Raw genomic sequence first — 13,890 nt, 5'->3', positions numbered from 1 at the left:
AGATACCACCTCACACCCGTCAGAATGGCTAAAATTAACAAGTCAGGGAACGACAGATGTTGGCGGGGATGTGGAGAAAGGGGAACCCTCCTACACTGTTGGTGGGAATGCAAGCTGGTGCAACCCCTCTGGAAAACAGTATGGAGGTTCCTCAAACAGTTGAAATTAGAGCTACCATTCGATCCAGCAATTGCACTACTGGGTATTTACCCCAAACATACAAATGTAGGGACCCGAAGGGGTACGTGCACCCCACTGTTTATAGCAGCAATGTCCACAATAGCCAAACTGTGGAAAGAGCCAAGATGTCCATCGACAGATGAATGGCTAAAGAAGATGTGGTATATATACACAATGGAATATTATGCAGCCATCAAAAGGAATGAGATCTTGCCATTTGCAACGACATGGATGGAACTGGAGGGTGTTATGCTGAGTGAAATAAGTCAATCAGAGAAAGACATGTATCATATGACCTCACTGATATGAGGAATTCTTAATCTCAGGAACAAACTGAGGGTTGCTGGAGTGGTCGGGGTTGGGAGGGATGGGGTGGCTGGGTGATAGACATTGGGGAGGGTATGTGCTACGGTGAGCTTTGTGAATTGTGTAAGATTGTTGAATCACAGATCTGTACTTCTGAAACAAATAACGCAACATATTTTAAGAAAAAAGAAAAAGAAGAAGATAGCAGGAGAGGAAGAATGAAGGGGAGTAAGTCGGAGGGGGAGACGAACCAGGAGAGATGATGGACTCTGAAAAACAAACTGAGGGTTCTAGAGGGGAGGGGGGTGGGGGGATGGGTTAGCCTGGTGATGGGTATTAAAGAGGGCACATTCTGCATGGAGCACTGGGTGTTATGAACAAACAATGAATCATGGAACACTACACCAAAACAAATCATGTAATATATGGTGATTAACATAACAATAAAAAATTTAAAAAAAAAAGAAAACCCAGAAATTGAACCCACAACTATATGGTCAATTAATCTTTGACAAAGCAGGGAAGAATATCCAATGAGAAAAAGACAGTCTTTTCAACAAATGGTTTTGGGACACATGGACAGCTATCTGCAAAAGAATGAAACTGGACCACTTTCTTAACCATACACAAAAATAAAGTAAAAATGGATGAAAGATCTAAATGTGAGACCCGAAAGCATAAAAATCCTGGAAGAGAACAGAGGCAGTAACTTGTTTGACATCAGCCATAGCAACTTCTTTCTACATATGTCTCCTGAGGCAAGGGAAACAAAAGCAGAAATGAACTATCGGAACTTCATCAAGATAAAAACTTCTGCACAGCGAAGGAAACAATCAACAAAACTAAAAGGCAACCTATGGAATGGGGGAAGATATTTGCAAATGACATATGAGATAAAGGGTTAGTATCCCAAATATACTATCAATAACTTAAAAGACTCAACACCCCCAAAATGAATAACCCAGTTAAAAAATGGGCCAAAGACATGAATAGACCTTTCTCCAAAGAAGACATCCAGATGGCCAACAGACACATGAAAAGATGCTCAACATCACTCATCATCAGGGAAATACAAATCAAAACCGCAATGAGATACCACCTCACGCCTGTCAGAATGGCTAAAATCCACAACACAGGAAACAACAAGTGTGGGCAAAGATGTGGAGAAAGGGGAGCCCTCTTGTACTTTTGGTGGGAATGCAAACTGGTGCAGCCACTCTGGAAAACAGGCAGGTTCCTCAAAAAGATAAAAATAGAATTACCCTATGATCCAGCAACTGTACTACTAGGTATTTACCCAAAGGATACAAAAATAGTGATTTGAAGAGATACATGCACCCTGATGTTTATAACAGCATTATCCACAATAGCCAAATTATGGATACAGCCCAGGTGTCTGTCAACTGATGAATGGATAAAGAAGATGTGATACACACACACACACACACACACACACACACACAAAATAGAATATTACTCAGCCATAGAAAAGAATGAAACCTTGCCATTTGCAGTGATGTGGATGGAGCTAAGTGAAATAAGTCAGTCAGAGAAAGATACCATATGATTTCACTCATATGTGGAGTTTAAGAAACAAATGAAGAAAGGGGGAAAAAAAGAGGCAAACCAAGAAACAGACTCTTAACTATAGAGAACACACTGATGGCTCCCAGAGGGGAGGTGGGTGGGGGGATGGGTTAAATGGGTGATGGGGATTAAGGAGTGCACTTGCTGTGATGAGCACCGGGTGTTGTATGGAAGTGTTGAATCACTAAATTGTACACTGGAAATTTATATTACACTATATGTTAACTAACTGGAATTTAAATAAAAACTTAAAAAAAATGCTGATCCCGTAAAAAGAAAATGTAGAACCAGAATTTTATTCTGGGTGTCCTTTCTGAATCTAAAGTCTGTTGTTTTTCCTCCTTTTCAAAATGATTGTATTAACCCTTGACAGACACATCTCACGTTGAGTTTTTGGCCCCAGTAATATATGTGAGTATTGGGATTATGTCTCTTATTTATTATTTTCTAAGTGCTTAGCAGGGTATAAAAGCATGACTTATAGTCCTACTACTTTTGAAGATTTGGAGAAGCTGGTAATGAGAGGTTGAATCATGATCCTGTTTTTCCCTAGTGAATGTTGTTATCCAAGAAAAAAGTCCATGGAGATTTTGTGTTTTCAGATGAAGATAATAGATTGGGCATAAGGTAAAATTCTCTCCTGTATTTTGCTCCAGGCACACAGAAAGGCTAGATTAAATATCTTTAATTCTTTAAAGATATATCTTTATGATACCATAAAAAGAATGAAAGATTCTTTCATATATTTTTTAAAGATTTCATTTATTTATTAGAGCAAACAAGTGAGCATGGGTGGGGAGGGGCAGAGGGAGAAGGAGAAGCAGGCTCCCCACTGAGCAAGAAGCCCAACTCAGGGCTTGGTCCCTGGACCCTGGAATCATGACCTGAGCCGAAGGCAGATGACTTAACTGACTGAGCCACCCAGGTGCCCCAAGAAATTCATATTTAAACGTAGGGGAAGGAAAGAACTTTTCATGTACCAGAAACAGAATGCTGATTAAGGAAGGTAGAAGCTGTCGTCTTAGGAGTGGGGCTCTCAATGGCCAGGCAAGGTTAGCGGTTGAGACCCCAGTCCCCCTGCAAAGAAGGGAACTAGCACAGTCTGGTGTGAGTCCCATGAACACTGTTCTTGAATTTAATGGGAACCAGAGGATCTCCATTGGCCAACCTGGCCTAACAGCCAGAAGCAAGTAACATAACCCTTGTTGCGGAAGGTAAAGTTTTCTGGCAAATTTCTCCTTTTGAGAGGAGTGTTTGCATCGAGTCCATTCTTTCTGAGTAAAATTTCGGCACTCATTTTGAATTTCCTCTTTGCCTTCTATACTTTTTTACAAGAGAAGCCAGGCCTATTAAAGTTTGTCATTAAAGTGTCTTACTGCGGGATAAGTGATGCTTTCAGGAAGGTGTGAATGTGAGTGTTGATGGGCATGTTGGACTTAGCAGAGTTGCCTCCTTTAAATTATCCATTTCGTTTGTTTTATTGGCGGTTGGAGTTAGCCTTGGCTTGCTGACTCATTTTTAGCAACTGTGCAGGAAGTACCAGTATTTACCACATCTATCTGTTCTTTTTCATATCTCCTTGTGAGTCCATTTCTCTAACTTTGGACACTCCACCAGCTCCTTACTGCCCACAGTCTCTGTCTTACTTGCTAAGAGGTGTTCCTTATAGGTCATAGATAAGATGTTGGTTCTATTCAAAAAGGTGTTTATTGGGTATTTACCATGCACTGAGCCTAGACCTAGGGAACTTAAAAATAACATAGGTCATGTCCCTGCCCCAAAAGTGTTTATGATGTCAAGGATGTGCTGCTTCTTGAAGCCCCCATCAGCTTTGCATGTTTTCTGTGGATGCATAAAATGCCACAAAAAGGATTTGATGATGATTATTACTCAGACCTGGGACATAGTCATGCTTCTGGACCAAGTGCCATGTAGGTCCTTTACTCTGGGCAGTGGTAGGCCAAAGTCTCAAGTGGGTTTTGTAAATTTGTAAATCTGGCTACGTGCCATTCCCTGGAAGGCCTTAGCGTTGCCCCTCTCTGTGGCATCCCTACAAATGTGCCTTGCAGAAAGCGCCCCTGTCTTTTGTCAAAGGAGCACACTGCCTTCTGGAGCAAGAACTATACTTTCCAAAGAGAAGATCATAAAACAAATGGAAGGCCAGCACCTCAGGTGAAGGGTTTCTGACCAGGCCTACCAGCTGGGAAAAAAGTATAAAAGTAATGTGCTCTGTCTGGGGAGGAATGTTTTTGAGCTGCCCTTGAATTTGAGAAGTGTATACCACATACCTAATGTATGTGTGGAATTTTCTTCGTGTCAAATATAAAAACGTCTAAGTCAAAGGAAACCAAATCATAACAGCTGTATCCTGAAACAGCAAGCAGCCGTTCTTAACTATCATTTGGGTCTCAGATTCCTTTGATATACTCAGCCCAGGGGGGAAAATATGTATAGACACAAAACTTTGCAAATAATCCTAAGAAGCTCACAGGCCACCCCTACCCACTATGAAGAACTCTGCTGTATGTGATGGTCCTGGAGAGAGTAATTGAATGAAGTTTGTTTTTTTTTTCCTTCTGGAGCAAAATACAAGCTCTACTGTAATCTTGTTCTGTAACCGAGACTGCAGGGAAAGCCTATTCAGCAAAGTCTCAGCAGACGATTTTTAGTTCAGAGTCTCCGTGAAATGATTCTAAATGTAAAACAACTTTCAGATACCATAGTTAGTCATTTGCTTTTTCATTATCCTTATGTCTTTTGGTTATGAAAGATAAAACAGTCATGTTAACACAAACCTATTCGCGGCAGAATAAATAGAGATAGATCTGGGTACTTAGGAGAAAAGCAGGGTAGGGGAATAGATTATAAAGCCGGCTCTGGAAAATAAGAGACATTTTTATTTAGTGTTTTCCTCATTTGACAGGTAAAACCTTTGCAGTTCTGGAGAATTTTGATAGAATAAGGCTGTGCTGTTTTAGTTAAAAACAAAATGAAAAGACACTAGTCCATATGGAGACAGTATTCCTCCGGTTTGCTTTTCACTACTGTTCAAGGGTAGCAGGCTAGAACAAGCTATGTGGGAATGTTTTGAGGGGATGCTGTGTTCCGGGCAGCATGCTAGGATGTTTACGTGTGGTCTCTGAACCTCTCTTGTACAACGGCAGTGAGGCCACCTTCCCTACCATGCTGTTTTGAAGAATGGAGAAACCAAAACACAAACCTAATCCTTGGGTGTGTTGTTCATTCGATTGTTTTAAGTCACCTGCCATCTACTCACTCTTTTATTCAGAGAAGCCTTTGTGATTCCCAGATAGGTGAATTCTAAATTCCTCTATATTTTCTATCATTGGCATCCCTTTATTCCGGGAGTTAGAAATAAAGCTAAGGATTTGGGACCTATCACTTTACAGAGACAAAGAATTTTTTCAAAATTAGATAAATCTAAAACCAAACAATTCCTTGATTTTTGTTAGATCCCAAATCCTTGCCATGGCCTGTGAGTGCCTCTATGATCTGGGCCCACCACCTCTGACTCTGTCTACTTCCCCCCTCCTGGGAATGTGCCAGTCACGCTGGCCACTTCCTGAGTTCCCCAACAAGGCATACTCCTTCCTGTTTTGGGACCATGGTGTCTTTTCCCTTGGTTCTTTGCTTGGATGCTTTAAGCCCACCATATATGTAAAGTAGCTTCTTCTATTCACTAACACATCTCTTTATTGTACTTATCTCAGAATTAGGATTATCTGAAATTATGTTTTTCCCGTCTTCATTGCCTATCTTCTCCTTCTAAAACGCAGACGTCATGAGGGCAAAGACCTCGTTGGCGATCCAGTAATAACAAGGTCTCTCTATGTACTACATGTCAATAATGCCACGTTGCATGAAGGAATGGGATTCTGTCTCACATAGAGATTACACGAGGCAAACCAGGGGTTCTGGCTTATGATTCCTATTTGGAGATTTGTTCATCACAGCAAATGTTTACCCAGTGAGGAATAGAAAATGGTGGACATAGCTCATTAGATAGTTCAAGTGCTTCACATGTTCTAACTAATTTAATTCCTACAACCCTATGAGGTAAGTGTTGTTATTATTATTACTTCCATTTTATAGATGCAAAGGTTGTGGTATGGGGAGGTTAAGGAACTTGCACGAGGCTCCACAGAGAGTACGTTTGGAAGGAGGTATTTGAGCGAATGCTCTTTAGTACTGGATAGAAAGCACCCATGTGCCCAGCACTGGGTTGAGTGCTTCATATACATGATGTAATTTAGTCCGTGCTTTGACACCCTGGGGTAGGGACTGTTGTTATGCCTCTTCTACAGATGGGTAAGCTGAGGCTTGGAAAGTTTAAGCAACTTGTCTCAAGTCCCATCTTTGCTTAGTGATGGAAAAGGGACTGAATGTAGACAGTATGACTCGGAAAGCTATAATCATAGGCATCTCCATTATATAGGAATGTGGATTGCTATTGGAGCACAGTGAATGTGAGGTTTTTGGGAGAGGGGTTAGTCTCCCCTACTCAGAGATTCCCTACTGGTGTAAAGCCAGGGTCTTCATTCCTGGGTTCCAGATTCACAATGAATATGGAACAGTCCAACTCAGAGAAATGAATAAGAGAATCAGAATTTGTTTTTTTTTTAAGATTTTATTTATTTATTTGAGAGAGAGAATGAGATAGAGAGAGAGCACGAGAGGGAAGAGGGTCAGAGGGAGAAGCAGACTCCCCGCCGAGCAGGGAGCCCGATGCGGGACTCGATCCCGGGACTCCAGGATCATGACCTGAGCCCAAGGCAGTTGCTTAACCAACTGAGCCACCCAGGCACCCAAGAGAAGCAGAATTTGTACCAGTATAATACATTCCTTGCTTGTCTGTAAGGAATAATACAGGTAGCTGTAAGAAACGGGCATTTTCTTCAGAAAGAGCATAAAAATAGGGTTTAGAAATCTGATAACTCTGAAAGGTCATTTTTGGTTTCTAAAATGAATCAGGACAGAAATATATATATATAATGTGTGTGTGTGTGTGTGTGTGTATAATCTCATATAAAATATATACAAAAAAATATAGAAACAGTAGGTCTCATTCTGTCCTGAGCTGAAATGCAGTGTATAAAGTTAAGCACTATTGATTTTTGAAACTTACCAGGTTTTCCTTTACACTGAGTACTTCCTTAGAGACTCCATTCTCAGTGGCAGAAGCCATCTGTAGGGATGGGGATGCTGTGGCTATATTTTGTCTGCTATCCAGTTCCATCTCCAGAGATAGGCATTATTAGCCACACACGCAAAACCAGTCTACTCACAACACAAGAGGGGGAGGTAAAATCCCTAGATTCCATGCGTTATTACCCTGGCTTCAAACAAAATATCCATGTGAAGGATTATGCTCATATGTGCAGAGATCAAACTTTTCTTCTTTGAAAAATTCCCTAAACCTACTGAGACCAGCTGATTCAGCAAGAAGAAAATGAGTTCAGGCAATGTTATTGAACTCTAAGATTCTAGCTTTTTCACAGACTTGTATTACAAGTGCTGTTACCTACACAATCCTAAATGAGTCTACATGAGCCTATATTTGATGCTTACAATTACCCCAGTGTGTGGGCAGAACGGGTGTTATTAAGTCACTTTACAGATGAGGAAATTGAGGTTAATAGAGCTTAAAGAGCTTGCCCAAGGTCAAGCAGCTAATAAATAGCAGAGCCAATACCTGAACCAAAGTCTTTGGACTCCAAGTTACCTCCTTTTCTGCTGCCCACACCTCTCCCTTGCCAAAGAGAACCTGTTTATGGTGACACTGTAGGTTCTTAGCATCTCTCCTAAAGATTTTCTTAATACCAGGTTGCTTCTAGAGGGTAGGACCTGTGGGGACTTAAGATGAACTATCTTACTCAGTGCTCTGTGGACATCTGTTTCATTGGGTACCAAACCTGCCTACTTTAAGTCTTTGAAAGCTGTGAGTAGTATATGTGAGCTAGGACTAACATTACATGGTTTTCAGCTTTTCAAAGAACTTTTATTCGATTTCCTCTAGAACCTCCTGGCAGCTTCTTGCACGGGGTATGAGAGACACAGGTGCGGATGGCATTCTTACAGTGACTCCATTCTGTTTTTCCCTGTCTCCGTGCTCTGGGATCCTGATGAGACTGTATTTCTCAAATTCATTGTTCTTTTATGCACCATGCTTCCCACTTCTCCAACTCTCATGGTTTCTTCCAGGTTTTGAAAACTGTTACCTGTATCTCTGAAACAAATAATACATTATATGTTAAAAAAAAAAAAAAAGAAGAAGATAGCAGGAAGGGAAAAATGAAGGGGGGGAAATCGGAGGGGAGACGAACCATGAGAGACTATGGACTCTGAGAAACAAACTGAGGGTTCTAGAGGGGAGGGGGTAGGGGGATGGGTTAGCCTGGTGGTGGGTATTAAAGAGGGCACGTTCTGCGTGGAGCACTGGGTGTTATACACAAACAATGAATCATGGAACACTATATCAGAAACTAATGATGTAATGTATGGTGATTAACATAACATAATAAAATGAAAAAAAAAATGTTGCAGAATTTCTCAAACCCAAGTATTTACTCAGAAAAATGGCATTGCAGAAAGGTGGCTTGGTAACTTCAGGTGACCATGCCTCTGAACCCTGGTTGTTAAGAGATTGGGTGATTCAGCACAAAGCACCCCGGCCAGCCTCAGGCAGTGAGGGAATGGGGTGCAGCCACACCCACGCTGCTTGCTTGTTCTTCCTGAGCCTGGAAGGCCTTTGGGTGTCCTGCTCCAGCTGGGCTGGCTAGTGCCGAGGCCTAACCAGTAGAAGGCAGTCACCGCTTAACTTTCACCTGGGTGGGAAGAATGCCATTTACTCACAGGTATGGGCCCTGCAAGTATATGGTGGAATATATTTGAATGATCAGGCTTTCCAAAGGAAAGCAAAACATACTCCTACTGATACACAAAATGCAAATAAATGCGACCAGTGTCTCTCTTCATCATAGATATGTGAGTTTTGGATTTTCCCACAACCAAGGTCAGAATGCTGCCCCTCCGTCATGCTCTGGCCGTAGCTGTTGTCCAGATCTTTATCTTGTCAGAAAACTGGGCATTGGCCAAGAATATCAACTTCTACAACGTGAGGCCTCCTCTGGACCGTAAGTACCCGTTGAGTCATAGTTCGCGACTGTGGGGTCAGGGTGACTATTCAAAGTCCCTCTTTTCACCTGTCCTAACTTCACCCGCTCTGGAACATTTGGGTTATACCTAGAATAAACCAGGAAGTCTTCACTGCTTCCCTGGGGAGGGTAATTCATGGTGACGGAAGTTTGCTCCATTTCTTTAAAATGGTTTGGCTTTCTGCCGAAGTCTCAAAGGGGTTCTTGTTTAAAATACTCTCTTGAACACTGTTCCTAGGAATGGCTTAGCAGAGAAAATTCAGTGTTCTTTGTTGATCCCTTTGTTGGAGAAGGATATTGGCTGTAGGAAGTTTCTCCATAAATGATACATTCTTTCAAATGGTCATTAACAATTTTGGAACAGATTAGTTTGAAATTTGGAGGGAAATAACTACTTGGATTTTCACTAATATGCACAGTCGCCATTAGAAAGAAAACTTCCTCCCACTAATTATTTTAAAAAAGCAAGTATCAGTGAATATCATCTATAGGATAAAATAAATATATTTTTTAAAAAGATTTTATTTATTTTAGAGTGAGAGCGCACAAATGGGGAGGGGGAGAGGGAGAGAGAATCTCAAGCAGACTCTGGACCTTATATACATATATCCTCTCTCTTTCTTTCTCTTCAGACAAGTAAAACTTCCGTGATATACTTTATTAGAGAAAGGTTGTTATAGATAACAGTTGTTTGGTAGAAATACCAAAGCCTGTGGTTCCCACACCTGGAAGAGCAGCAGAATCATGATATAAGACTTGAAACTACATATTCCTTGGTCCCTTCTGCAGAGATTCAATAGTCAGAAGGGTGGGATGCAGATTATTTTTTTCTTTCCTTTTTCTCCCCGACCCCCTCTTCTTTTTAAAAAAGTTTTCCTGATACTATTGATGCACGCACATCCAGGTTTAGGAACCACTGTATTTATACTACTTTTTTTTTTTTTTTAAGATTTATTTATTTATTTTAGAGAGAGAGAGTGCACACATGCAAGCAGGGAGAGGGGCAGAGAGAGGGAGAAGGAGAGACTCTCAAGCCAACTCCCCACGAGTGTGGAACCTGATGTAGGGCTCGATCCCATGACCCTGAGAATATGATCTGAGCCGAAATGAAGAGTCAGACACCTAACCGATTGAGCCACACAGATGCCCCTAACTACTTCTAAATGAAGCCTATATCGGGACTCTTCTTTACGTTGTGCTTTTTTATTATTTAGGACATTGTATGTGCATGTGCAGACATATATATATATATATATCACACACACATTACACATGTGTACCACACATGCACATCTTGAACTATCATTTATTATACATTTCTAAATTGGTAATGATTATATACTAATAGCTTAATGACATGGCACAGACACAGTTTTCATAAAATCTAAATTATACATTTTCAACTTTCTAAGACTAAAACAATTTTATGACAAAAAAAATCATTTAAAAAAATGAAAAAAGATATATTTGTCCAACGTGGGGTCAGATTACTAGGATGGTTTGGGGTTCTCCTTGATCTTTATCTGTTTTATTCTCCAAAAATGGAAGAATTGAAAGTTTTACACAAGGCTTTATATCATGGCTTGTAAAGAAATGTCAAATTTATTATACCTTCAACTTCTTGCCCATTAAAACAAGATACAAGGTAGAAAAAAAAAAGCATGAGGATAAAAAGGACATTCTCATTGCTTTCAATCCACATTGCCAGCAGTCATAATTCCTGCTTTCTGTAACACTCTAGTCTGAGCATAAGAGCCTGAGAATTACTACCATCCTTATATTAAATGTTACATTCCTGATTGAGGTCTAATGTTGGGATAATTGACATATATCAAGTGAGATTGCTGTAATGGAAGTGCATGTGGATGGAGACTAGCCTGATTTGATGGGCCAGGGACTCTACTAGATATTTTTATTGCAACCTCCTGTTTAATCTTCATGATTTCTCTGCATGTCATGGGGATCCACATTGTTAGTATTACTGTAAATATTATTATTTCTTGGAAACTAAAAATCACACAACTACTTAGTGGGAAGAGCAGAATTCAAGCTCATGTTGACCTGACTCTAGTTCTTCTCAGGGGCCACACTATACCAAATAATTGGTTCTGATACTATCCCCACCCTTGCCCGTTCTCTCAACTCCCACTTATTCCCCAGTTATAAATTGTAATGGAACGATATTTCAAAGTGGCTTGTGGACTCATTTTCATTACTCTCTAGTAGATAAGTAGACAAAGTATTTTAAAGAAAAGGGAATAAAGAACATGCCCCAAGTCTGGCAGTTCCATCCAGCTCCCTAGCAACAACAATTCTCAGGATGATGGCGTGTACATTTTGTTTGATCTAACAAAAGTTGCTAATTTTGTGCCATCTTTGATGTTTGAAATTTTGTCCTTTGTAACCTTTCTGTTTCACTGTGCATTTTTCTTTAAAGCTACGCCATTTCCAAACAGCTTCAAGTGTTTTACCTGTGAAAATGCAGGAGATAATTATAACTGCAATCGATGGGCAGAAGACAAATGGTGTCCACAAAGTAAGTGTGCTGAGTTTGGAAGACGCTCTTGTGATCATACCTCATTTAGTTCTCTCTTAACTGGCCCTGAGCAGACATGTTTTATATAATGGGATTAGCATATCAACAGGCTGATGATGTTCTGTCTAAATCAGATTTTTTTTTTATGAGACTATGCAGATTTAGACTATTCTGAGAGTATTTGGAAACTGATGGCATACCCTCAATTTGTCGATGTGTGTGCCTCCAAGGATAATCTCTTAAATAATATTTATCAGGCAGAACAAATAGACCACAATATTGTCTAAGGCATCCTAAGAATTTCAGAAATGCTTGATGATACCTCTAGAAAAGTCATACATACTGGCTAACGCAAAGAAAGGTTTTTATACTCTTGAGATACATTGATGCTTTGGTAACTCATTCATTCATTTGACAAACATTTGAATATCTTTTTTGTTTGCTTAGTTCACTGACACATCTCTAGTACCTAATCCAGTTGCCTGGCCCATACTAAGCACTCAGTAAATATTTGTTGATAGAATGAATGCATGCCTTTGATTAGGTGGTCAGGGAAATCTCTGCGGAACTAAGACCTGACTGACCAAAAACAGGGCAGCCACGTGGAGATATATAGAAAGAACATGCCAGGAAGAGGGAACAGCAAATGCAAAGTCTCTAGGAGACAAGATTTGGCCTCTTCAATCAACAGGAAGAAGACTGGCCAGTGAGGCTTCGTAGCAGATAGAGAAAGAATCTCATGGAAATAAGGACCGGGGCACACAGGATCTTCTTTTTCTGGTAGAATTTGGATTTCATTATAAATGTGATGGGAAGGTGGTAGGGTGTTACATGCTAGGGGAGCACAGGATTCTAGTTGTGTTCTAAAATACTGCTCTGCTGCTATGTGGAGCATGGGTGGTTGGGGACAAGAGTAGAGGGGGACACCAGGTGGGGTCTTTCATTGTCTTCAGGCAAGAGAAGATGGCAACTGGGACTAGGGTGGTAAGAATCGAGGGACAAGAAGTTCAATGATTTAATATATACAAACTTGGCGGTAAAGCAGACAGGATGTGCTGATGGGGGATTTGGAATTGGAAAGCTCTACTTAGAGCTGTAAGAAGACCAGGCTATTCAGATTTTAGGAGGTACTGGTTTTTTTTTAGGTTTTCAGACTTAAAAGGCCAAGAAAAGCCATCAAACCAACCATCTTTTCCAGAGTTAAAGATTACCAGTTTTGGTCTACTATTACCTTGACTCTTTTGGAAATGTCTGTATCATATTCTATAAAGCAGTGAAATAGCCTTACTTCTTCCAGAGAAAGCCAGTGTGTGACACCAATAAATAGTCCACACGGCAGACCTCTATGGGGCCTGCGAATCTGATGCTATAAATTAGCACAAATGGTTGTGACATCTACTTGGCAGTATTTGTCATGATTTCTTTTCAAAAGTAATTATTATAATTTTTTCTTGACGTTCTTTTACATTTCTGTAGAGTGACCCTAAATTGGGTATGTGCTTCTGCGTACATGTACATATGTTATGCATTTGGAGATGTGTTTCTACGTTTTGCACAGAAATATATCTTCGTTACTTCATAGTTTTCAAGGTTGGCCAATGCTTTCTTTATTACCTTACTTCAGAAGGGTGGGTATCGTTCTTTCCCTGTTTGCTTTAAATTCCTCTGAAACATTCAGTGCTAAGAATTAAGACCATAGTCAATTGGGGCATTGATGTCCATTCTTGTGTTTTAACTTCACGGACTATATTATTTTGAATTACATCAAAACACTGTTCCCACTAGGTCTGTGTGTAACACTTCAAATTGTCATTTATTAATCAAAGCCATTTTTAATGGGAACGTGCATGGATATTTGGGGTTTTAGAATTTCACGTCTGTTGAAACGGATGGACAAAAGAGGAATCCTGCAGCTTTCTACCACCAAGAAAATGTCAGAGATGGGAGAGGTGAAGCCCGCGGGCTCTTCCAGGTCCCCCCTGCACACCTGACTCTTTAAGAGCTTGCCATGGAATAACCCCCTCATTCCAGTGTGCATGATGGAACATTCTTGACTGTACTTCAGTCAAGCCCCAAAGATACTAACCATCTGGAATTCTAACTGAG

At 40.5% G+C, this 13,890-nt stretch overlaps 1 protein-coding gene across 19 annotated transcripts in view; it reads left to right on the top strand.

Moving 5' to 3' along the window:
- The window catches only part of LYPD6B (LY6/PLAUR domain containing 6B), a 223,433-nt gene that overhangs the window by 166,937 nt on the left and 42,606 nt on the right, over nucleotides 1-13,890 (top strand). For 12 of the 19 annotated variants that reach the window (XM_073905198.1, XM_073905120.1, XM_073905155.1 and 9 more), the window contains 2 exons: nucleotides 9,057-9,227; nucleotides 11,686-11,784. In XM_073905198.1, coding sequence (XP_073761299.1) covers nucleotides 9,113-9,227; nucleotides 11,686-11,784 — 214 coding nt within the window. In that variant the 5' untranslated portion in view covers nucleotides 9,057-9,112. Of the gene's footprint in view, nucleotides 1-9,056; nucleotides 9,228-11,685; nucleotides 11,785-13,890 lie in introns of those variants that run through there. The other 7 variants (XM_073905178.1, XM_073905182.1, XM_073905109.1 and 4 more) reach the window with 2 other exon arrangements.

This window comes from Callorhinus ursinus, unplaced genomic scaffold (assembly GCF_003265705.2).
Source record: "Callorhinus ursinus isolate GAN/ISIS: 27379988/994484 unplaced genomic scaffold, GSC_fseal_2.0 scaffold2, whole genome shotgun sequence".
Lineage (NCBI taxonomy): Eukaryota > Metazoa > Chordata > Mammalia > Carnivora > Otariidae > Callorhinus > Callorhinus ursinus.
This window is presented reverse-complemented; position numbering and strand designations above follow the sequence as displayed.